Genomic DNA, 25659 nt, shown 5'->3' with positions numbered 1-25659 from the left:
TCCTAAGCACTTTATTATGCTGACATTTTATACATCAAGGAAAAAGATGTAGACATACCACATGTCACAATGTGCAGATTAAACTGAATGTCACAGATCATCACTGCTACATGGCAATTAGATCAGGAATTACTAGACCCAACCTACTGGGTGATATGACTTAGAATACATGTATATATAACTATGCATTTGTATATATACTAATTTGTATATATTTATTTGTATATAAATACTCAAGACTTTTTTATTTTGTTTTTGAACTGAGCCATAATCTCAGCCCAAGACTTTAGTTTTAATAGGATATTTCATGATCCAAGGCAAGCATTCAAAACATGCCTGCACATTGTTCTGAACATATTGCTAACATTTTGTAACTGTAATGTTCACATTTTAGGTCTTAAGCCTGGCATGAACACTGGCTAAAGTGAGTTAGAGAGCTAAGAACAATAGAGTAGATTTAGATCAATCTACCTGATCAGCTTATGTTTTGAATACAGAATAACAGGAAATATTTATATATGGCATTTATTCTGTGATAAAACCACTTGATAAAGCTTTAATCCGTGAAGCCACACTCTGAGGTAGGCATGAGACTAAGGCACACAGATTAGTTCACACAGCTAGCAAGCGGCCAAGCCAGGACTCAAACATAAGCCCAGCTTCTGGAGCCCATGCTTTTGAGCACTATGCTATATGATGAAACCTCATTACAGACAGCAGAGAGACAGGCAGGATGAACTGTAGTGGCTATGTCATTCTTCAAAGGTTATAAATTATCGAAGGTTAAGGAGTTTCAAAATGCCAAGACACATCAAGAACCCTGTCACATATGCAAAATGCATGTATATACATTATCATAGTTAGCTTCAGCCATGAACTTGACAAAGCTAGGGTCACCTAGGAGGAGAGAACCTCAATTGAGGAACTGTCTCCATCAAATTGGCCTGTATCATGTCTGTCGAGGATTTTCTTAATCGATAATGATATAGAAGAGTCTATCCCACTGTGGGTAGTATCATCCCTAGGCAGATATGCCTGGGCTGTGTAAGAAAGCTGGCTGAGTGTGAGTCTGGGAGCAAGCCAGTTAGCAGTGTTCCTCCATGGTTCCAGCCTCTGCTCCTGCTAAAGTTCCTGTCAGGACTATCCCCAGTGACACAGCAAATTCAAGGCTAGCCTAAGCTACACAATACCCTACCTCAAGACATATCCCCACCCCACAAAATCTTAAGAACCCATTAAATTTCTATTAGTAAGGACAAAAAATAATCTTTCCCCATTTGCCCTCTTTTCTTTTAACCTGAATAGTAAATAAAACCAAATATCTAGACAATCAAAACCTGATTTTTTTTTTTTTAAAAAAAATATCATCTTTAAACCTGAGAATACTTCAGAGTGAACTTGGCCATTGGGGGGTGGAGGGGAAGAGAACACCAGACCTGGAATGTTTTTAAGATTCTCAAAGAAAAACAAAAGAAGTTCAATTAAAAAAAATATATTTTCTTGACACATTCTGAAAATTCTGGGTAGCAGACATACAATGAGGCTCCAAATATTCAAACAGTGTATCCTATGTATTGTGAACAAGCAGCCTTGTGAAGGCAATACTCTGAATAACATTGCTTCTCCCCAAACAGGTTAAGGTTAGGAAGATAAAGGAGGTGCTGAATTCATTTCATTTTACTCGAGCTTACTACCGTCTATTAAAGCCCAGAGCAGTAAGCTTAGGTAAATCTTGATCAGGACACTGAAAAAAGGATTATTTGCTGCATTTCTTTTTCTTGTTTTGGTCTTCACACTGGACACCATGATTAGAACTCCCAGACCCAGAAAGATGAAAGTAAGTTTTTTCTTTATTGGGTTTTACTACACAGGGAAAAATCCCATCTAATCCCCATAGGTTAATAAAAGTTCAATCAGACGTAACTTTGGCCAAACTTAGTTTTATCTTATCTAAAAAATCTTGTATAAAACAAGTATCTGTTCAAATATAGGTTACTTTTCAAGGACATGCAGAAAATGCGAAAATAACTGAATTTAGTAGAAAGGAAATGTGAAAACTGCCGGACAGTGACATTAACATGATGTGACTCACACTGCCACTGGGGACAGGTGCTCCCCGGGATCTTGCTCTTCGGTTTTGATGAGGTACTCTGTGGACCTCGTTCATGCTGTGGCTCACTTTGTACTCATGTACCCTGCCTGGCACTCTGACGGGTCCTCTTAGTCACACTATTATGTCCTTTCAAAGAAGCATAATGGCCAGCCACTATGGACTTCTAGAGAAGGTGATTAGAGATTTTTCTTGAACAGGATTTAAAAAATCTTTTAAGAATTTCAGGTTCAGACATACAATCTTTGTAATGGTATCTATTGCTTCAAAATGAGATCAAGCTGAAAGAAAATCTTTCATATTTACTTTTATACCTGAAATATATCATTAAGATGCCAATATTTTAATGTAAAAGTAGAAAATATAGTAAAAAAATTCAGTGTTGCTTCTTTGTCTCAAATACAAGATCAGTGAGTATTAAGCAGGAACAATATAGTAAAACAAAATAAAATTTGTGCATTTGCCTAAACTGAATTATCTGAGTCATGGTAAAAGGTTTCATAACATCCACTCTCTCATTCTTTTCAAACACTAAAGGGGACACTTGTCTATTCAGATTTCTTAACTAAGTATATGGTGATTTGTAAATAGTTCACTTTCCATATTTAGTATATAACCACCAAATATATTCTGTTTATGTGGTCCTGCAGTCCCTTTTTAGAAGCAACAGTAATGTACTTTGTAAATACCTTGAGACACAAGTTGTACATTAATATACATAAAATCTTGATAATAGAAAGGCATCCCAAATACTTTTTCAGTTCTTAGAACAAAACAAAACACATTCATGATCTCCATTTCCTGAAGTTTCAGTTGAGGTAACCTCTGCAAGTCTCAGCCCCACATTTACATTCAGTTCTGACCCTTTTCTTGGCAGGGCTGTGGTCAACAGAATCTGAAGATAATTCTCCAGAACCTGGAAATACAGAGAGGGAAACAGATATTTTAGAATAGGGGCTTGAAGATGGCTTAGCAAGTAAAGAATAGTTATGCTCCTCTAGAGGACCAGAGTTCAGTTCCTAGTATCCATGTCAGGCAGCTTACTACTGCCTGAAACGCCAGCTCCAGGGGATCCCATGCCCCCGTTTTGGCCTCTGTGGGTACCTGTATTCACATGGACACATACACAAAACATGGACACATACACAAATCTTTATCTTAAAAAAGATATTTTAGCTGGGCATGGTCAGGCACGTTTTAATCTCAGCACTCGGGAGGCAGAGGCAGGTGGGTCTCTGAGTTTGAGGCCATCCTGGGCTACACAGTGAGTTCCAAGCCAGCCAGGGATGCATAGTGAGACCCTGTCTCAAACAAACAAGTAAATAAAAAAAGATACTTTAGAACAGATTTTAAATCTTCTGTTTTGTTTGGTTTTGGTTTTCTGAGACAGGGTTTCTTTTTGTAACCCTGGCTGTCCTGGAGCTAGCAATGGTGCTTACTTTCTTAAGGTATTGGTTAACTCCCAAGGAAAATAGTTTTGTACTTATGTGAACATCCTGAGACAATTCATTCTGAGTTATCTTGAAAGGATGGTTTAGGCTAAGGTGAATATCTGCCATGATAAAAGTTTACTGAGAAAGTCCAATGCACAATTATTCTTTTTATATACCACTAAGCACAGGCAGTGAGGCCAAGTAGGAACAGCATATAAAGCATATTGTTCATAGAAAATACAATCACAGTACAGTCAATATAATTACTTTAAAAAGCTAGATTCAAGAAGGACTAGAATAATTCATATTTAATTGAAATCATACTTTCAATCTTGTCAATATTTATCTATTAGTAAAAGTTCAAATCCTTTTTATTTTTATTGATTTTTACTAACACTACATTTTTATTAATACTAATTGTATTGAGAAAAGATGTTATGATAAGTCAGCTTCCAAAATGGAAGTCCTAAGAAAAACCAGGCTGCAGTGACTTGGAAAGTAGACCCATGTGCTAGCTTTAGCTGTCAGATAGGCTTTGGGCAGATACTCCTCCACCCCCAATTTCTTTCATTTTTAAAGATTTTTTTTTTTTTTTTTTTTTTTTTTCGAGACAGGGTTTCTCTTGTGTAGCTTTGCGCCTTTCCTGGAACTCACTTGGTAGCCCAGGCTGGCCTCGAACTCACAGAGATCCGCCTGCCTCTGCCTCCCAAGATTTTTAAATTAGTACAGAGTAATGTGTTTCATCTTCTCCACATATAATTTGTTTTGTGTATCCCACCCCACCCCACTGATTTCTTTTATCTTCGCTGTTAGTTTGGTTTGTGAGCCGAAGATTTGCCTTCACTGTCATACTGAAACCAATACCAATGGAATTACTCTTGAAATCCATACCTTTCATTTGATAATCAAAAGTCAGCTCTTCTCCAGCTTTTATGGTTCTCGTGGAAAACAGTGCTATCCTAGGAAGCCGAGTATCAAGATTATCGATGAAAACGCTAAACACCTGAAGATTGGGGTCACACTACAAAAGAATAAAGTCTACTTAAGTGAAACTGGTACAAAGGTGCTCATCTATGTACCACATCACATGGTTTACTTCCCACATGATCACTTTAAGTTCTCATGCAAATCAAGCTGCTTCCTATGACATGTGCATTCAAAATACACTTTTCATGTATAAGAAGGTATCGTACATAAAAACAAAAAGATAAAACAAATCAAGTATTCAATATGTCGCTTTTGTCTTAGTTTTTTTTTTCCCCTGGAGAATTTTAATATAATTTCCATCTATAACATGGACAATTTCACTTGTAACTCTTTCAATAAGGCATATGTATATGTTTATATATTTTAAATAATTATTTTAAAATAAAATCAGCACCATGGAACTCAAATTTTATCTTACATAGTTTCATGCTTCAACGTTTTGGACTTGTTTAGGATTTTGAGAACACCAAACTACAGAATATGCAAGAAGAAAGATCTAGGGAGTCCCACCAAGAAATCTAAACTGGTGTTTAATCATTCCTGAGTAGGAAGTATGTGTTGGGTATTAGAGCTGGCCTTCTGGACTCATGGGTCCCACATCTGGACTCATCCAATTGCAGAGTCAACTAACTATAGATTATAAAAGTATTTATAGAAAAGAAAGATCACACCACAGTCTTGCACATGTACAAGCTGAGTGACTTTGTCCTCAGTCTGTAAACAATACAATGTAACTATTTACAATCTATTAGGCATTAGAAGTAATCTACAGATGATTTAAAGTATAAAAGAGGTTGTATGGGTTTTTACATATGTCTCAAATTTAACACAAGGAACTTACAAGGATTTTGGTACCTGTAAGGAGTCCTAAAACTAACTGAGGGATAGCTAAATCTCAAATTTGTCATTAAGAAGAAATTATTTAACACAAACGTTTAAACAAATCAGGCAATCAAAAAGGGAGTCTAGACAGTCTCTTACATTTCACTGATACTCACACACAACTCTTGGTGAGCAATCCACCAGACATTTTAGCTTGGCTACATCTTCTAAGATTAGCTATATGACGTACTATCTAAGACATACTTCCTTTATTATCTGTCATGTATATATAATGGCGAAAAAAGTACCAACCTCACTAGGTTTATTGTCTGGTACTCAGAAGGTGCCCAGTAATCATTAATTTCCCTTAGTTTTTGGAAACAAGTTTTTTGTTTGTTTGTTTGTTTTTTTAAAGATTTATTTATTTATTATGTATACAGTTTTCTGCCTACACACCAGAAGAGGGCACCAGATCAAATTACAGGTAGTTGTGAGTCACCATGTGGTTGCTGGGAATTGAACTCAGGACCTCGGGAAGAGCTGTCAGTGCTCTTAACCTCTGAGCCATCTCTCCAGCCCGGAAACAAGTTTTATAAAGTAGAAGATTCTGGAATTGTGGTACTAAGGGTCTGGCCAGATGGCTCAGCAATTAAGAGCACTTGTTGCTCTTGCAGTGGACCTGAGTTTAGTTGAGCATGCCCCATTAGGAAGCTTACAAACACTTGTAGCTCTAGCTCTAGGGGGTCTGATGCCTGCCCTCTGGCCTTCACAGGCACCTGTGCACACATGTACACACACACAAATAAAATCTTCAAAAAAACAGATTGGGGCTCAGAGGTTAGGAGCACTGGCTGCTCTTTCAGAGGTCCAGAGTTAAATTCCCAGCAACCACATGGTGGCTCACAACCATCTGTAATGAGATCTGGTATCCCTTTCTGGCATGTAGGATGCAAGCAGAACACTATATACATAATAAATAAATCTTTAAAAAAAGACTGCAGATCTTACTTTCTCAAACATAAACTAAAAACTAAAGAATACTAATTTAGGGAAATAGTCCTAAATGCTTGAATGCTCTAGAAATCCTTAAATTTTATTTAAAAATGTCAACACACTGACATTCAAAACAAAACAAAAAACAACCCTGTTACCTTAAGCTGTACAGTAACCCACCCATATCCATGGGAGTATAATTCAAGATCCTCAGTAGGTGCCTGAAACTGGCAATAGTACCAAACCCTATATTGCTAGGGGTTTGTCCTATACATATATGCTTATGATAAGTTACTGTTAATTCAGACACAGTAAAAGATTAACAACTAACAACTGAACAATTTCAGTTATATGAGTGGTCTAGCTCTATGAAAATATCTTATTGTACTTTCACCTTGTGGCTTAAAGGGAACACTTTGGCAAATCCAAATTGCTAGCATTACTAATCTTGTGGCTCTGGACAACTGCTGAGTAAAGTAAGGTCACCTGAATGTAAGAAATACTATGATGGTTGCTGATGATGCAGAGAGCCACTGACTTACTGACAAGTAGCAAACACAGTGTAGACAAAAGGATGGGTCACATTTCCAGTCGGAGACTTCAGCTACTAATCAGAATAGCAAGCAACTTAAAACTAAGAATGATTTATTTCTAGAAATTCCCACTGGGTATTTTTGGACTACAACTAACTAGGTAACAGACTATGAAGAATAAAATGTGGATGAGGTAAAGGTTTACCACACACTGTGAAATTTAGTAGTATTAACTTCTATAAGATAACTTTGTTGAGATTCTTAAAACTTTTACTTAACTCCTTTGCTTAATAACTCCCCTCTTCTGTTGTGAAGTTATCTATCTACCCTATAAAGTTACTGGAAAGCTTAAATGAAGTGAGATATAAAGACTGTGGTAGAACACAGTAGCTGTTAAACCTCAATACGTATGTTCATATTATAACAATAATGCCCTGACTTAACAGGAGCAGCCCTTATATTAAAATACTATGAGAATGGCTGTATAAAAATGATTATCTTTCGCCGGGTGGTGGTGGCGGCGGCGCACGCCTTTAATTCCAGCACTCGGGAGGCAGAGCCAGGCGGATCTCTGTGAGTTCGAGGCCAGCCTGATCTACCAAGTGAGTCCCAGGAAAGGCGCAAAGCTACACAGAGAAACCCTGTCTCGAAAAACCAAAAAAAAAAAAAAAAAAAAAGATTATCTTTCAGTTAAGAAAAAGTCATCCAAACAGTACTAAGTTATTTGTCTTATCTATACGTGTTCCTTACACTGTGATTCACAAAATGAGACACATTTCCGTATCGAGCTGCATCCACTGTGAATTCATCAGATTCATAGTCCAGATCAAAAAGGTATGTGATTCCTTGGTTGTCATATAACCGTCCACGCTTTTCAGCCTCTTCACTTGTGATTACCTAAGGAGATAAAAACAACAACAATAGAACTATAGTTTTACAGGTTTTTCTTTCTGTGATAGGATCTCTCAAACTTCTGGACTCCATAGGTCTTTCTACCTCAGCCTCTTGCGTAGTGGAGCTACAGGTGGCACAGTGTTCTGCAGAACCACAGAACAGTATGGAGCTATTGTGGAACCAAGGAAACATCATTAAGCTGTTAACATACCTACAAACATTTTAAAAGAAATTCAAGTGTCATTAAAACAAACATTCATACAAACTAATAGCTAGATAGAAAAAAAGTATAAAAATGAGGGAAAGTAAGATTAAAGACTAAAAATGAACTTTGAGGTAAGCTGAAATACGGTACTACCTTCATTATAAACAGGCTGTGCAAGAAGCTACCCACAAGATAGAGATGAATGCTCTACAGCATAGAGATGAACAGAAGACTACCTTTATAAGAGGATGCACTCTCAATATCCTCTAAATCAGTAGTTCTCAACCTTCTTGATGCTGTGACCCTTTAATACAGTTCCTTATGCCGTGGTCACCTGCTGTGGGATGGTGGTCTGTAAGTCAAATGTGTTGCTCTGATTGGTCAATAAATAAAACACTGATTGGCCAGTAGCCAGGCAGGAAGTATAGGCAGGACTAACAGAGAGGAGAATTGAGAGAATAGGAAGGCAGAGGGAGACACTGCCAGCCATCGCCATGACAAGCAGCATGTGAAGATGCCGGTAAGCCACGAGCCACATGGCAAGGTATAGATTTATGGAAATGGATTAATTTAAGATGTAAGAACTAGATAGCTAGAAGCCTGAGCCATTAGGCCAAACAGTTTAAATAATATAAGCGTCTGTGTGTTTATTTTATAAGTGGGCTGTCGGACTGCTGGGGCTTGGCGGGACCCGGAGAGAAAACTCTCCAGCTATAGTCACCCCCAACCATAAAATTATTTTCATTGCTACTTCATAACTGTAATTTTGCTACAGCTATGAATCGTAATGTAAATATCTGCTAAGTGATCCCTGTGAAAGAGTTATTCGACCCCAAAGGGTCATGACCCACAGGTAGATAACCACTGTTCTGAAGGCATATTGTTCCTATCTATGAGTAATAACAAATGGAAACTGGTTACATAACAGAGACTTTATGCTAAATATGCAATAAACCAACTGAAAAGCTTTGAAGATATTTAGGAAATGCTTCAACTCAAAATCACCCCCCAGGGCTAGAGACACTAACTCCACAGTAGAGTACCAGGCACTGGCTAGGTTCCATCCCTATTACCACAGGATCTGTCACAGTATTATCTGCAATTCTGCTAATCTTAAGATTACAGCTTTAGGGCTGGAGAGATGGCTCAGAGGTTAAGGTCACTGACTGCTCTTCCAGAGGTCCTGAGTTCAAGTCCCAACAACCACATGGAAGCTCACAGCCATCTGTAATGAGATTTGGCGCCTTCTTCTGGCGTCCAGGCAAACAGAACACTGTATACACAATAAATAAGTAAATCTTAAAAAAAAAAATTACAGCTTGATTATTGGTTCACTGAATACACCGACAGTAGTCAAAGTGATATATATTATCAACTAAATCTGGCTGCTGTTGTAAGCTAAAAATCTCTGTGCCTCAGATGATTCATTCATAGAAGTGGAGATAACTCCTCTTTCACAAAGTTGAAGATTGGGGGTTAATATACTAAGGTCCTTAGCTGTGGCCCATGATGACCACTACTTTGATACTTATGCATATGATAATTATCAAAGTAAATATGCTAGTATTTGGTAATTAGAGAATTATCTGCAGTTCAAAGTGGCTGAAGTTTAGGGTAGCGTTTTTTAGATACAGTAAATGCTTTTGTACACATTTGACAACACTCAAAAATTTTCTACTCAGTAATGTCCTTCATATTGATACAAAATAGAAATTTTAATCATATTGGACCAAATAATAAAATAATTGTAACTTCAAAGTTTCAATGTCAGCATGTCTATAGGTTGGCCTGATTTCCTTCTTAGGACATTTGTATAAATATAGTTGTTATGCTTAAAAAAATATGGGCACAAGGTAGTGGTAGTGTATGCCTTTAATCCCAGCACTCTGCACTCCGGAGGCAGAGGCAGAGGCAGGCGGATCACTGAGCTCAAGGCCAGCCTGGTCTACAGAGCGAGTTCAAGGACACCCAGGGCTACACAGAGAAACTCTGTCTCAAAAAAACCAAATATATATGTGTGTGTATATTTTTTTAATAAAAAATATGCCTTGGTCAATGGCTATGAAGAATGCCAACTATTAAGTTAATTTATTATCTATTTGCTCATATAAAGTTTTACATTTCTAACTATGTCAGTGAATCTTTCTCCTAAACCTGAAAATGAATTTCTACATATCTGCAAATGATAACATCAAAATATATATCAAGTATATATTTTGAGGTAGAAAAGTAACTTTTCGAGAGTATAAAGTTCATATGCATAGGATGAATTTAATGTACCTCTCCAACATATTCCATGACAAAACTCATTTTTTTAATCTTCACAAGGGTTTTTACACCCCAGCCACAACCATTGCTAGTTCTAAAGATGCACAGTGAATATTGTGTGCCTTTTTGTACAATCCTATTGGGACAATCAGGTCCACATAGGCACCTTGAGTTGCATTCGTAGATGGGAGTCCCAGGTTTGATTTTAATTTGTTGCTTTTTATTATAAGCCAAAACAACTCCAGCTTCAACAGGACAACACTTTTCAAAGAAGCAGTTTGTACACGAACATCCAAAGGTAGCTTCATTGTTTAAAATGATTCCTGGAGCTGGCCTGTATTCATTAATATAGTAGAAGTCTGAAGGCGGGCCCTCCAAGTCAACGGTATTTTCAACAAATATCATGGCTTTGTGGTTCTTTCTTCTGTTGAGGTAATCTTGCCATCTCCGCAGAGCTATTCTTTGCTTGGCTTTATTTACAATGTACTCAGCGACAGCAGGTGGCAAGGGCTTGCTACTGTTTTTTGGAGTGACTGCCTTGCCTTTCTTTACCCGAGATAAGTAACTACTCTTGTCACTGGAGAACTGCTGCAGCAGCTGTGGACACTTGAGGTTTCTCAAGGGCTCCCAAGTATTTGTAGACTCTGGCCATCCTTTCCATTTTACAAGATAATATTCCACACCCTTCAAACAGGAAAGAAAATACAAATCAGATTATGACAGTCTCTAAAAATGGCATTTCTCTTAATAATTCAAAATGTGTGAAGAGCCACAAGTTTCTAAGAGTAAAGTATAAGTCAGACAAACAACTTTTGTATGTCATCAGAAACATACTATTTAGTGAGATGTGATATTTGGCAACAGGCCAAAAAGCCCTATCTAGGGAAACATAAAGGCACTGAAACCTATGATTGTTTTACTAAATAGTATTAGGTCAAACAAAAAAGTATTCACCTTGTTCATGGAAATAGGTGGTCCCAAAGCAAACGTTAGGCTAGTGGCCCGTGGCCAGCATAGTTGCAGGCAGTCTCGAAGGGCTATAAGTTAATAATGGTTACTGGACATGTGGGAACTTATACCCTCAATGTCATGGCCACACATCCCTTAGATGTTCTAAAGATAAACTGGATAAAAAAAAGTCAGCTGGCCACATGTAGCTACCGAGAACCTGAAATGTGGCTGCTCTCAAATGATATACTTTGTGCATAAATACTACACTGAATTTCAAGAATGGGGTGTGTGTGTGTAAAATATCTAACCTTTAAAAATGACTGTATGTTAAATATTTTACAGATATTGAATTAAACATTATTGAAACCAATTACTACTTTGTATGTGGTTCCCAAGAATAAAAGTGACACTGCAGCTCACATTATATTATTACCAGACATTAATATTTTAATAAATGCTGACTTCATTTAGAGAAACCTACGAGTAGCTTAAGTAGGAGGCATAAAGGACAGCAAAGATTCACTTTCTATCACCTAGAATGTTATTGGCCACCATGGTTTCTGAAATTTCTTTACACACAGTGACATCAGCAGACACTGTTGCTAAGGGCCTAATGTAAAAGGCAGTTCATGTACAGGAGTAAATTCTGAAAGGATGTCTTTCAGTAACCACTTTTTTATTTTAGAGTAGCTAGCACATATCCACAGGCCCTAAGGTAATGTAAGCTCAGAAATATCAAAATGGGGGGCTGAAGTGATGGCTCAGTGGTTAAGAGCACTGCCTGCTCCTCCAGAGGACCCAGGTTCAATTCCCAGTACCCACAAGGCAGTTCACAACTGTAACTCTAGTTCTAGGGGATCCGACATCCTCACAGACATACATACAGGCAAAACACCAATACACATAGAATTAAAAAATAAGTATCAAGGTGATTAAGCATCATTTGTTTTTTGTTTTTTTTTTTTTTGGTTTTTCGAGACAGGGTTTCTCTGTGTAGGTTTGCGCCTTTCCTGGAGCTCACTTGGTAGCCCAGGCTGGCCTCGAACTCACAGAGATCCGCCTGCCTCTGCCTCCCGAGTGCTGGGATTAAAGGCGTGCGCCACCAACGCCCGGCAGTTGTTTTTTTTTTTACATGACATTTATTTGTATATATGTGTATACTGTCATGGGTCCACATGTATACACCATAATACATGTATGCAAGTTGAGGACAACATGCAAGAGTTGGTTCTCTCCTTCCACCAGGTGGGTCCCATTCAGGTACTCCAGCTTGGTGGCAGGTGCCTCTATGCACTAAAGCCATCTTGCTGGCCTGTTGTTTTCTTAATTTGTGGATATTAATAAAAACATTACTTATTGCAATAAATTTGCCTATGAAAATTTGAGTAATTTTAATATTAAGCAAGAATGGACATAATGGACATAAGAATTGTTTTATTATCTATTAATCACCCCTCTGATCAATACACACACAGTACTAGAGCTCAAACTCTGGGCCTGACACAAGCCAGACAAGTTATAATCCCAAGACTTCAGGACAAATGACTTAGTCCTGAATAACAAGACCAGAGTCTTTGGCATATTGCTAAAGTACAGTTCAAGAATAATTGCACATCCACAGGTGAGCTAATTTTATCCTCATTATCAGTACCTTAATGTTTTATTATGTCCTATTCATCCATCAGTAGTTCCTATGAATTAAAAACTCATTTTGAAAACTGTTTAAAATTTTTTTCTGTTAAAATGTGTTTAATTATGATCTGAGGATATGTAGTACCCAAACTGTATGTATATAATACATGTATGTATGTATATATATGTTTGTATATATGGTCATTCCAGAGAGGAGAAATAGAAAGCCTAGTTATACACCAAAGTGTGCCAAATTGGGCCTAAAGTGTAAAATTTCTTCCTTCAGTCAGGTAATGATAATTTGGGACTGTCGGTACCAGATATACTTAAACAAAAGTAGATATGAGATCCAACTGGCATTGTCTGAGCTCATCTATTCCCCATAATTCTTAAGTTTTGACCTTTGATACCAGAAGGTGGCATCACAGCACTGGTCCTTTTACTGCAGAGAACGATAAAGACAAGTGCTAGCTACAGGCAGCATGATTAAATTACCACCCGAATGAAACGAGACATCATTAATGTTCACTTCCCAAATAACTGTGAAAGTTAATCTTGGATAAGTCACTTGTATTTAAAATGACTGAGGCTTATATAGTAACCACAGTGGTAACTAATCAATTTCTGTACAGAAAATACACTTTGAAAACAAGATTGATTTCGACAAAACAGTTTGGAAATATTAATATTTAATTTCTGGTTTGTAGTCTTTGATAAGCATATTTCTTTTTCTTTTCTTTCTTTTTTTTTTTTTTGAGATGGGGTTTCTCCGTGTAGTTTTGGTGCCTTTCCTGGATCTCGCTCTATAGACCAGGCTGGCATCAAACTCATTTAGAGATCCCCTTGCTCTGCCTTCCGAGTGCTGGAATTAATGACATGTGCCACTGCTGCCAGGCCAGTATATTTCATTTTTAAAATCTAAAAAAGATTTCAATTTTTGAAAAATAAGATTACTTTATAAAAACCACTGACTTATAACGCAAATTTAATTAATTCAATAGCCTATAATTCAAAATTAAAGCCAAAAAGTTTTTTGGCTTTTATCATACTTAGGATGTATATGTGAAGTAAATAAATAAATAAGGCAATATGTGAAATAAATATCAACAGAAGGCAATTCAATTTAAATGCCAAAACAACATAACCAGTATTACTAAAACAGAAAGATGGAAATCAGTATGGGTCAGATAATTAGAAGAGAGAACAGAGAAAGCAGAAAAGACTACTGTCAAAGACTGACAATTTTGTGTGTGTATGTGTGTGTGTATGGAACATTTGCTTTTGTGTATGAAAGCAAAAGCTGTGACTTGTAATAAAGCATAAAAAAAAGTTAAGAGATGAATCTTTCCAGTTTGCAGTTGAGAATGTTGAATTGAGATTAAAATTATAATGCTAATGCCAACAAGTAATTGTGGGCAACCTAAACACTTGGCTGACCTTCATTGTTGGTCACTCCAATACTTCTTGCAATTCTCAGAAACCATGGTCTGGGTGAGGCTGGATACATACGCTTTTAACTTCACTTTACAATCTGACTACCAAACCAATCGAGTCTTCTGTCCTCAGCTCATCTGACCTCTCTGTAGCAGCAGCCACAACTTTACATTCCTTGGGGTCCAAAGCATGACTTTCTCTGTATTTTTTCTACTTTCCTTATTGGCATGACTTCTTAGCCCCCTTTTTAAATTGAATGGGTGTTTATCCTTTTGAGAATCTGAGCAAAGCTATGAATCTATATGTCACGCAGGCAACTCTCTGGGTTACTCCAGGTCACTGGAATTTGAGCTCTAACGCTCTCTCTGAGTTTGATCTCCAGGACTCATTGTGCAGAGAGAGAACCAACTCAGAGCTGTTCTCTGGCCCCTACATACATTCCAGGTATATTCCCCACCCATGGCATGCTAAATAAATAAATAAATGTAAAAGACAAAACAGATAATAAACAAACCCTTTTAGGGATTGGTCCGCGATAGCCCTCACTACTTTCCTACTATCATCCCATTCACTCACTACTCTCTCAACACATTGAACTCACCTGAACACACCAGACTAGTCAGTTTTCTGCTGCTTGCTCCCCAGGTTCTCCATGATTAGAATGCCTTCTGATATTTGCCTAGAGAATTTATTTTAATCTCATCTTATGTATAGAGAGAAACCTATTCACTTAAAAGAAAATAAGCATGTGTATAAGCCTATGTTCCTGTATATGCACCATGTGCGTACAGTGCCTTAAGAGGCCAGAAGAGGGCAGTAGATCCTCTGAAACTGGAGTTAGAGGCAGTTGTGAGCTACCATTTGAGTGCAGCAAACCAACCTACATGCTCTGCAAGAGCAGCTGGTGCTCTTAACCACCGAGCCATTTCTCCAAACCACCATTAACTTTTTAAAATAGCTCAAAGACCTTTCACAATATCCATCTTGCCTCTCTTGCCCAAGAACTGTCAACTTGCCTATGTTTCCATTTCTAAGTTAAACTATGAGCAATTCATGTGAAGGGATGTGAAGAAACTTTTCTTCATAACCTCAAACGTGCACAACACTACTATCTAAATTTGAATAAATGTTTCTGAATGTGCAACAAAAATATGATTACTAGAATGAATGCAATATAAAAACCACAACAATATTATGAACTTTCAAAAAATAAAAATGAGAACAAGTCATGGCTTCTCAATGTGTTTATCAGTTTTAACTAACTATGGCTAACACATAAAAAATTACCTAAACTTTTAAGTGTATCCATACACTTACATACAGAAAGTTTTTTTTTTTTTTTGCTTTTTGAGACAGGGTTTCTCTGTGTAGCCTTAGCTGTCCTAGAACTCACTCTGTAGACCAGGCTGGCCTCCAACTGACAGAGATCCACCTGCTTCTGCCTCCCAAGTTCTGGGATTAAAGGTGTGCACCACTACTGCCCAGCAAAAAACATTTTCTAAATTTCCATTCCTTATTCCTGCCATTTTCTGTGATAACCACCATAGTTCATATCATTACCACAACACCAGTAGTATTATCTGAATAGTTGAGAATCAGCATAATCAACAGAAAGTCGGTAAAGGGTTTCATGCCAGTAACTAACAGAAAAGAAATTCTGAGGGGCTAGAGAGATGGCTCAGCAGTCAACAGCATTGGCTACTCATCCAGAGGACCCAGGTTCAGTTCCCAGAACCCACACAGCATCCCAAAACTGTCTATAACTCCAGCTTCAGGGGATACAACATCCTCTTCTGATCTCTGCAGGCACTGCACACACATGGCACACATATACATGTAGTAGGCAAAACACATATAACATAAATCAGATGATAGACAGATGATGGATGGATGAATGAATGGATGGAATATGAGACCTGGGTTATAGATCCTAATGTTAAAAAAAAAAATCTATGCAACCATAGGAAAGTCCTTTCTAAAAGCTCCACTTTTATACTCCTTAAAATTTGGGTTATAGGGATGGAGAGTTGGCTTAGAGGTTAAGCACTTACTGTTACTGCAAAGGACCTGGGTTCAATTCCCAACACCCATATGGAGGCTCACCACCTACTTGGGCACCAGGCACATATGTGCTATAGATATATATGCAGGCAAAACACTCACATACACAAAATAGTAAAAAATAAAAATTGAGGTTGCCGGGCGGTGGTGGCACATGCCTTTAATTTCAGCACTCAGGAAGCAGAGATCTCTGTAAGTTCAAGGCCAGCCTGGTTTACAAAGTAAGTTCCAAGACAGCCAGAGCTGTCAGAGAAACCCTCTTAGGAAAACAAACAAACAAACAAATAAATAAAGGTTGCAGATACTTTAGATGTGCCGTTTTTCAGAAATATTAATCTGTTAGATGTACACTATTCTCTTCGTGCCAGGTAGTAAGTATACTAGTACTTGTAGACACGCCAGGATAGTTATAGACTTTAAAGAATTTTCCAGGGACAACGCCTATCATTGTGAGTGGGGCTATTGTTCTTCATTGAAAAGTATGTTAAACACCCAGAGATTATCCTCAATTATTCTGTACGAAGGAGCAACATGGCAATAACACTGCTATAGAAAAATGCTACAGCACTTGAAACAAACCCACTACCGTCTACATTGTGTAAGTTCATCTACAGCACTGAGTGACATCAGATAGCATTTTCCCATTTCAAAGCTGGTGACTTCAGATTGCTTTCGGTTCAAGGTCTTCCAGCCCACTAACTTCTTCATTTTCAGTAGCATGTGGCCTTTGTTCCTAACTGCCAGTCTCCTATGGATATTAAACTATAAGTCAATGTAGCTGTAACAGAAGAGATGCACTTCATCAATGATTCTTATATATCCAACTCTTTGGTTTCTTCCTCACTACTAGTTCTAAGTAACATTTAAACACCTCCCATTTTTCAAAAGCAACATAAAACCTAGCTTCCTTGGACATATAAATGTTTATATAGCTAAGGAGTCCCTGAAGTCATTGAGTAGATTTTAGCATATAGCAATTTAGAACATCAAAAAATAGTTTTAAAACATACAACTATGACTCAATTTTTTAATACAACTTTAAAACTATAAACACCATTACACCTTTTCTTCTCTCTCCAAGAGTAGGATGCTAGGAGAGTCCATCCTACTTGACTCTATGTTTATACCTCCTACTTATTCTTCACTTTGTTCTTTTGGCTCTTCTGTTCATCTAACACAGAAGCCACTCACAGGGCATGAGTGGCCCTTTGACTGCTAACTTTATTTAGTATATTCTTCAGAGTTTTTCTTTTATCAACTACTCAGTACTCTTTTACTCACATCATCCCTTCTTCTGGCTCCCAGGAGTTATACTTCCAGATTTCCTATTATCTTTCTTGCCAGTTAACGGCATAAGCCTGCCTCCTAGGATTCTTCACCCGGTCCTTGTGCTCTTCTTCATTTGTTTTGCTCTGACTGCTGTAACACCCTTCTGACACTCTACCCACTGAAGACGCAACAACAGGGTAATGCTCTCCTGTCATGCCATTTCTGTACTTGAAAAGACTCCATGGTTCTGTGCTTCCCTCAAGATGGGGAAGCTTTCTAAAATCCTTTCGCCTGTAAAGAGTTGCACTCCTCTAGCCTCATCTTAACTCTGGACCATGTTCTACTCTTATTTTCTATTTCTCGAAGGAGTTGGGTTGTCTTCTGTATCAGGACCCCACCCCTTATCTTTTCATTCTTTTTTTTTTTTTTTTTTTGGTAGACCAGGCTGGCCTCGACTTTTCATTCTTTAAAACTAAGTTTAAAACACGTTTCTCTTAGATAACTGCCTAGTCTCTCTACAATTAGGTCCTTCTGTTACACCAACACTCACCTTCTCTGTAATTAAGTACTTTGTACAGGAACTTAGTACTCTGCTCTGAGTACAGTCGCCTCACTAATTATCATGAGTGAACAAATCCCCAATAGAAACTGCTAGGGAAGGTTACCTAGAGAGCAGCTGCAAAGTGAGGAGAGGACCAAGAACAGCCCCTTAGAAGTTATCTACATTCAGAGGGGAAAAAGATGAGAAGCAAAGAGATTCTGAGGAACATTAAAAAATAGACTGGGGGGTAGTGGTGACAAGAAATAGCAATGAGGGGTAGGAAAGATGGCTCATAAATCAAGAGCACTTGCTGCTCTTGCAGAAGATCTGGGTTCAGTTCCCAGAACCCACATCAGGTGGTTCACAACTATAAGTAACTCTACTTATAAGGGATCTGACGTCCTCTGCCTCCCAGAGGCACCTGCATGATCATGCACATACATACACTTGGGCATCTGTACATAACATAAAAATAAATATATATTAAAAATAAATAGCAGTAACAGTAAATACTGATGTCATTGAATTGTTAAATGTCAGTATCTATTGTAAGCAATCAATATTAATCCATTTAATATTAATTACACACTATTAGATGGTTGCCATAACTACCCTTATTTCATAAAGAAACTGGAGGACAGAGACGCTAAGTTGCTGAAGATTATGTAATAAATGACAGAACCCAGAATTTGAATCTAGGCAGTCTTCCATAGACAAGAGGGTTTCAAAGAAGAAAAGAGAACCAACCATGGTAAATGTAACAAACTAGTACAGAAAACTTTAAGGTCTGCACACTTGACAATAGGTGGTCAGTGATAGGGACACACAAATTAGAATAAAATGGGTTAAAAAGTTAAAAGTAAAAAGAAAACCCACAGGATAAAATAAAAATTTTTACAAATCATGTTATCTGACAAGGGATTTGTATGCATAATATATAACTAATTATAACTAAATAGTTCAAAAGACTACAACTTTAAAAACTGAGCAAGGGATGGGAGGCCTGGAGAGATGGCACAGTGGGCAAGGGCACTTGTTAAGAGAGTGTGAGGACTTGAGTCAAATCTCTAGTACCCACTGGAAAGACAGAGAGGCAGACTCTGGGAACTCAACGGCATGTCAACTTAGCCTAAATGGAATGCATCTGGCCCAATGAGAGATTCTGTCTTAAAATAATAAGGCTAAGATGGATAGTCTTTCTCTGGCTTCCACATGCATGCACTACACACTCACATGTACACACACACACACACACACACACACACACACACACACAAACCCCACACATAAATATAAATAAATAAATATTTTTAGAATAAGCAACTATTCTGAATAATTAATTCACAACAGATATCAATGTCCAGGAAGAGCATGATAAAAAGATGTTGGACATCATTAATCCCTAGAGAAATATAAATAAAAGCCATGCAACTCTCACAAGGGTAGCTACACAGAAACTAAAACTCTAATACCCCACTACTGTGGAAGTAAAATGTTGTAAAGCTCTGGAAAAGCTTGGCAGTTCTCAAGAGTTAAACAAAAATATCTTATGACCTCGCAATTCCACTTCAAGAGAAATGAAAACTTTCCATACAGAAACTAGCATATGAACATCCATAACAGCATTAATTATAATAGCCCCTAGATGGAATAACTCAAACGTCTGCCCCATGACAAACGTGATGTATCCATACAATGTAACATATCTCGCAACAGAAAGAGAAGAAGTACAAAACACACTATCACACAGATGAGCTTTAAAAACATTATTCTAAGGGTGAGTCCAGCGGTACAGACTTGTAATCTTGCTCCTCAGATGGCTAAGGCAAGGAGGATTCCAATTAAAGACTTTCCTGGATTTCAGAGTGAGCTCAAGGCCAGCCTGGGCAACTTTAGTGAGACTTAATCTCAAAATGAAAAATAAAGGGTTAGGGAACATAACTCAGCGGTAGAGCACTTGCCCAGTACATGAGAGGCTCTGTTTAATTCCCAATATTCCAAAATACATCAAAAACCATTATTCAAAGTCAGTCAAGCCACTACTAAGAAATGTATTATTCTCTGTATGTACAATAAAGAGCACTGGGATGAGACAGATCACTGTGTAAAAGCACTTTCTCCACAAGGATGAGGACCTGAGTTCAGGTCCCAGCAGTCATAAAAAGCCAGCCGAAGCCGCATGCACCTGTAATCCCAGTGGTATTGGGGGCAGAGATAGGGTGATTGCTGAGGCCTGTTGTCTACCAACCTAGCTCAAAGCTCAGCTAGAGACCCGGTCTCAAAGCAATCAGGCAGTGACAGAGCAGGACACCTGAGGTCCTGAGGCCCTTCTCTTGGTACACAGAGCTTGAGGAGAGAGGAAGAAGGGGAAGGAGAGGCCTCACGTAACTCTACAAAAACAGAAAACAGACTTGGGAAGTTGCTTAAGGCTGGTAATTGAAATTTAGGCAGTAATGAAAAACATGTTCTAAAACTGACTGACTCTGGGAATATATTAAGATTTGAACTGTACACTTTAAGCAAATTATATCTCAATAAAAGTTTTTTTTGTTTTTTAGTTTAGTAAGAAAGAAAATAAAAGAAATACCTATGTGAGTAGACGGAGGCCAAAGGAAGCTATCTACAGGTTAGAGAAGATGTGAATATGTTTACTGACTGACACAATTGAGTGAAAAAAGACCTTCCTATTTAAGACACAAAGCTGGAAAACATAGTTTATGCAGGCAATCTCAGCACTGAAGACGCTAGAGCATGATGGCTCTGAGTTTAAGGCCAGCCTGGTACTAAATAGAAAACCCTGTCTAAATTAATTAAAAAGAAACCATGGGGCTGGATAAATGGCTCAGAGGTTAAGAGCCCTGCTTGTTCTTCCAGAGTTCCTGAGTTCAATTCCCAGTAACCACATGGTGGCTCTCAACCATCTGCAATGAGATCTGTTGCCCTCTTCTGGCCTGCAGGCATATATGCAGACAGAACACTGTATACACAATCAATCAATCAATAAAAAGAAACCATAAGTTCAGGGGAGTAGACAGGAAAAAATGGTGACACCTTTGAAAGACTAAAGCTAGAGATAATGAGTGGTGAACAAAGACTGAATGCTAAAGGCTTATATTCACAGAGGCAGACAGTGGGGAGTCTTCAGCTGAATATGAGAAAGTAAGGGAGAGGAAAAGGTCCAAAACAGTAATAAATGTTGGGAAAACCGCTGATATGAACAAGAAAACAAAGCAACCAGTAAAAATCCTGTCAAGTAGAACTAAGCACTATGAGAACAGTAGAAGTTTGGTTTGTTTGGGCTTTTGCTGAGTTTCTTTTTTTCAGGTGTGGGGGGTTGTTGGGGCTTTATACATGCCGGGCAAATACTCTGCCACTGTGCTGTAGTTCCCTTTAACAACCTTTTTAGAAATAAATTGTAAGGAATCTAAGTTGCTCAGGATGGGCTTGAACTTGTGAGTCTCCTGTTTTAGCCTTGCTAGTAGCTGGGATTACAGGTCTATGCCACCTCACACAGCTTAAAAGTATGTTTTAGTGGAGCTAATGCATATGATCAGATGATATTCTCAGCTAGGCTGATCAGTGTAGGGCTTGCAATCCAAGATGGAACATGATTAAGTAGGGTGCTGAGGATGCTGATAGAGATGCTTGACTAAGATCTCTGCATGGGGAAGGCAATGCTACCATAGGAAGACAGGCATTCAAAGGAAGAAATGGATTTACTGAGGGGCTCAGCAGTGTGGTGATATATGTGCACCCCAATATACTGTGTACCCTATTAGTGTACCCTAATAAACTTATCTGGGGATCAGAGGAACTGGGGAGGCAGAGATCATCTGGATCCCTGAGTTCAAGGCCACACTGAGAACAGAGCCAGGCGTGGTGGCACACACCTTTAATCCCAGGAAATGATGGTGGGAAGCAAAAAGGTATATAAGACATGAGGACCAGGAACTAGAGGCTGTTAAGAAATTCAGCAGAGATCCATTCGGATGAAGACTCATCGAGGCTTTTAGTCTGAGGAAACAAGATTATCGGAGGAGTTGGCGAGATGAAGTAGGCTGTGGCTTGTTCTGATTCTCTGATCTTTCAGCGTTCACCCCAATATCTGGCTCCAGGTTTTTTTTTTTTTTATTAATGAGACCTTTTAAGATTTGTGTTACACAACAGAAAATGTGGAAAACCACATTAAGTAGGATTCGTGATTGTTTATCTACAGGAACTGAGATTAATGGCCAATTCTTAGAGGAAGCTACAAGTAACTGAATTACCAAAAATATAATTATAGGGTTTAGATCAAAGAGTTTCTTAGACCAACTCATTTTAAGATGAATAAAGGGAAGCACAAAGCAATTAAATAAGTTTGCTGAAGTTGTAAGATATGAAACAAAAGCTTGAAATGACCATGAAAGCCAGTCCATTTTATCACGCCATAACTTAAAACACACAGTTTGACAGACTGGCAGGAAATAGAAATGGCAATGCTTCTGGAGGACACTCAATGATTCTACAGTTGGCTTGAAACCCCAGGTTCCTTCCAGATGATTATGAGAAATATGATCCAGGAACAACATGAATTACAGGAAAAGTCAATCTGACATAAAACACTTGCTTTGGTAATCCATATGGAGATAATCAAGAGTTGGATGCAGAATGATATAAATACCCTAAATATTCTAATGCAAGAGCACTTTATACTTCCAAATCCATTCAGTGTTACTTGAACAGTAAGGAGAGCTTTGCTTATTTTTAAGGCTATTTTTATGTTAGAGAAACATGAAATACTGCAGTGTGAACAGGTCTCTTTCAAGGGGCTAGATATTGCCTTACCTTTACTACCTTGTAGTCACACAAGTACTCCACCTCATAATTGTTTAGATTCCTTTTGGTGATTCCAATCGATTTACATGTGAGCTTTTCTTTTCTACATAATTCCTGAAGAGTATCAAGGGAAACTAGGCAAGGCACACACCAGGCTACAATAAGAAAATAGAATTCTTTACTAATAAAACAGCTACTAGGTTGAAACAAAAACTTAAAAACCTCTCAACTGACAATTTTATAGTCTAGAAATACACACGACAAGAAGCCAATTATGTGTGTTTAAGAAAAAGTTACATGATAAAGAACTATTTTTGGTGACTCGAATTTCTGTTTTACTGACAATGGCTAATTCTGGCTTGACCACTTAAAATACTTCATGTCTAAGCTTTCTTAGGATTACATATAAATGCAAAAGTAAAAAGAGGTAATACTTTTTACTGTTCCATTATATTCTACACAGAATGTAATTGTTCCCTTAATAAACAGCTAAGACATATTGTTAGAAATATATTAAAATATATTCTAAAACAATCACAATTTATAAGTAACCGTTGCTTCTTTTAATAGCACAGTAAGATTTTTAAATCTGAAATATAGTTCTGTAGTAAAATCCATATCCTTTGGAATACTATAAGAAATCTGAGCTTCATTTATTTTGCCCATGGTGAAATGTATTATCAGCATGCATAAAACAGAAAAGTCTACTTTAAATGGAGAGTATAGTGAGTTTTGTAATGATCATTTTCTGCATTGTTTGTAATCCTGCACTGTTTTCAAGCCAGCAGTTACAAAACAGAATACTCAATGTAGATAATCCATAAACAAGAACTGAAAGTCAGACATACTAACAATAACCTTACAGAGGCCAGAAATGAACTGTGTTCCATCCGACTTTAAAACACAATTACACAACTGATGTCTAGAAAATGTAAAACTTTACTGTAGGGCTAATATAGAGATAAATACTAGATGATCAATAGCCTTCCGCCCTACCCGCTGTTGGGCCACCTAGCTCACAACTTTAGGAAGCGCCCAATCTTTCTGGGTATCAGATTCACTAAAAAAAAAAAAAGTGAGGCTGGTGAAAACAGAGGCGACCATACAAAATGTATCATTAATTCATCACGCCGTATTTAACAGTTATTAAAGGTAGTAGGCAAAACATTTGGAGGTAAATTTCAGGGAAGGGAGAACATAATCGCTCTAGCTTCCCCCATAATCCCTTCCTCATCCTCCCCACCCAAGGACTTCACTGCAGGAAACTGAAGCATCACTTCCCCACTCCAGTCACTGCAAAAGACTCCTATTTCTGGCACACGCAAACGGCAAAGTCTTTTCCTCAAATTTGCCAGAATACATTGATTGCTTAGGTGTGGTGGTTTGAGGATAGGACAGCTATAAAAAAACAAAACACTTCTTACAAATCTTACAAATCGCTTCCACTGAAAATCTTAACGGGTGTTTTGTGTAAGGCTAATCTCCTTATGCTAATCATCTCCAAAGAGGCGTCCTCTTGGTTACATACCCAGGGTGTTTGTTGTTTTGAAAGTTTTACGCCTAGCTGAGAATCCAAAAACACAACCCTATAATGGAGGGTGGTGTTGAACACAGTAACATACGTACTCGCATGAAAATGCCATAATGAAGCCCATTATGTGTTAATTACGGCGCATCGCTCCACAGAAATGCTACATTATGAGCATTTCGGAATATATCTCTATCTCTATATAAACATATGTATTTTAATCTGCAAACACTTGGTTTACAAAATTACAAAACGATGGAGAAAAAAAAAAGTTTCATTGTCCGGATTATTTTTATGACATCCCGCTTATAAAATCCTTCCACCATCCCACCTCCGCCTCGCTTCAAGGAAGTAGAGTTACGGGGATAATAAAGTGTCACCATCTGAGTGGAGCGGGGTGGGGGGGAAGGAAAGCTGGAGAACCACCTTTTCATTCCAGGACGCTTTACAAACCCGGGACTTTCAAAGGGCGCGCGACTCGGGCGCACGCACGCGCACTGCGGGTCCGTCCCCCCTTTTCGGGCTTCAGCATCCACATAAATAACCCGCAAGTTCCAGCCGGGCCCCCCCTCCCCAAAGTTTCCTGGAGGCTCAGGGGCTGTGTCTGCAGACACCCCCTTCCTCCCGGAGACACTCCAGGCCGGCTCGGACGCGGGCACCGCACCTCAGCCCCGCTCCCCACCGCTCCGGAGGTGGCGACTGCGACCGTGGCGACCGCGGCGGCGCGCGCGCTTTCCTGCTCACCCTTCCAAGAGGCGGCGCGTGCACACACGCCACCGACGAGGACCCGGGCCCGCGGGACTCGGAACCGCGCTCGCACGGGGCCGGCGCGTCCCGGAGCCGGAGCCGGAGCCGGAGGAGTCGGAGCCGGAGCCGGAGCCGGCCGCGAGCGTCCCGCGCTCGGGGTGTCCGCGCGGCGGCGTCCCGCCCACCTCGCCGTCCCGCAGGGCTTGGGCCTCGGGAGCGGACCTGGCGGCCGGGGACACCGCGCTCCCGTCTCACCTCTCTCGGCCTCGGCTCCGGCCGCCGCCATCTTGCGGAGCTTTCATTCAAACTGGCGCGGTCAGCCGGAATAGCTCAGCTGGCCAGACGCCCCGCCCCGGCCCGCGAGGGACTCCAGAGCCGGGAGCCTTGAAGTAAGTAGCGGGGCGTCCTGACGTCAGTGGAGGCTGACCCCAGC

General features: G+C 38.9%; 1 protein-coding gene across 2 annotated transcripts; it reads right to left on the bottom strand.

Moving 5' to 3' along the window:
* Positions 1-1356: 1356 nt before the first annotated feature.
* Suv39h2 (suppressor of variegation 3-9 homolog 2) lies at positions 1357-25659 on the bottom strand. Of its 2 annotated transcripts, none has more exons than XM_028895113.2 (6): positions 25224-25659; positions 22961-23106; positions 10258-10929; positions 7629-7775; positions 4435-4564; positions 1357-3026 (listed from the first exon to the last, which is right to left on the bottom strand). In XM_028895113.2, exons 1-6 carry the CDS (start codon positions 25510-25512, stop codon positions 2920-2922), a joined length of 1491 nt encoding a protein of 496 aa, XP_028750946.1. In that variant the 5' UTR covers positions 25513-25659; the 3' UTR covers positions 1357-2919. The 2 variants fall into 2 exon arrangements, with proteins under 2 accessions (XP_028750946.1, XP_028750947.1); XM_028895114.2 differs by having other exon boundaries at positions 2920-3026; positions 25482-25659.

Source organism: Peromyscus leucopus, chromosome 5, assembly GCF_004664715.2.
Source record: "Peromyscus leucopus breed LL Stock chromosome 5, UCI_PerLeu_2.1, whole genome shotgun sequence".
NCBI classification, from domain to species: domain Eukaryota; kingdom Metazoa; phylum Chordata; class Mammalia; order Rodentia; family Cricetidae; genus Peromyscus; species Peromyscus leucopus.
This window is presented reverse-complemented; position numbering and strand designations above follow the sequence as displayed.

Excerpts from the sequence above, each read along its gene's own strand:
- Suv39h2 (XM_028895113.2), bottom strand. The coding sequence starts at position 25,512 with ATGGCGGCGGCCGGAGCCGAGGCCGAGAGAGGTGAGACGGGAGCGCGG. Across the intron at positions 10,930-22,960 it reads GTGACTACAAGGTAGTAAAG|GGTGTGGAATATTATCTTGT; the intron begins GTAAGGCAATAT and ends TCCTGTTTGAAG. Across the intron at positions 4,565-7,628 it reads CTCATTTTGTGAATCACAGT|TGTGACCCCAATCTTCAGGT; the intron begins GTAAGGAACACG and ends ATTCTTTTGTAG.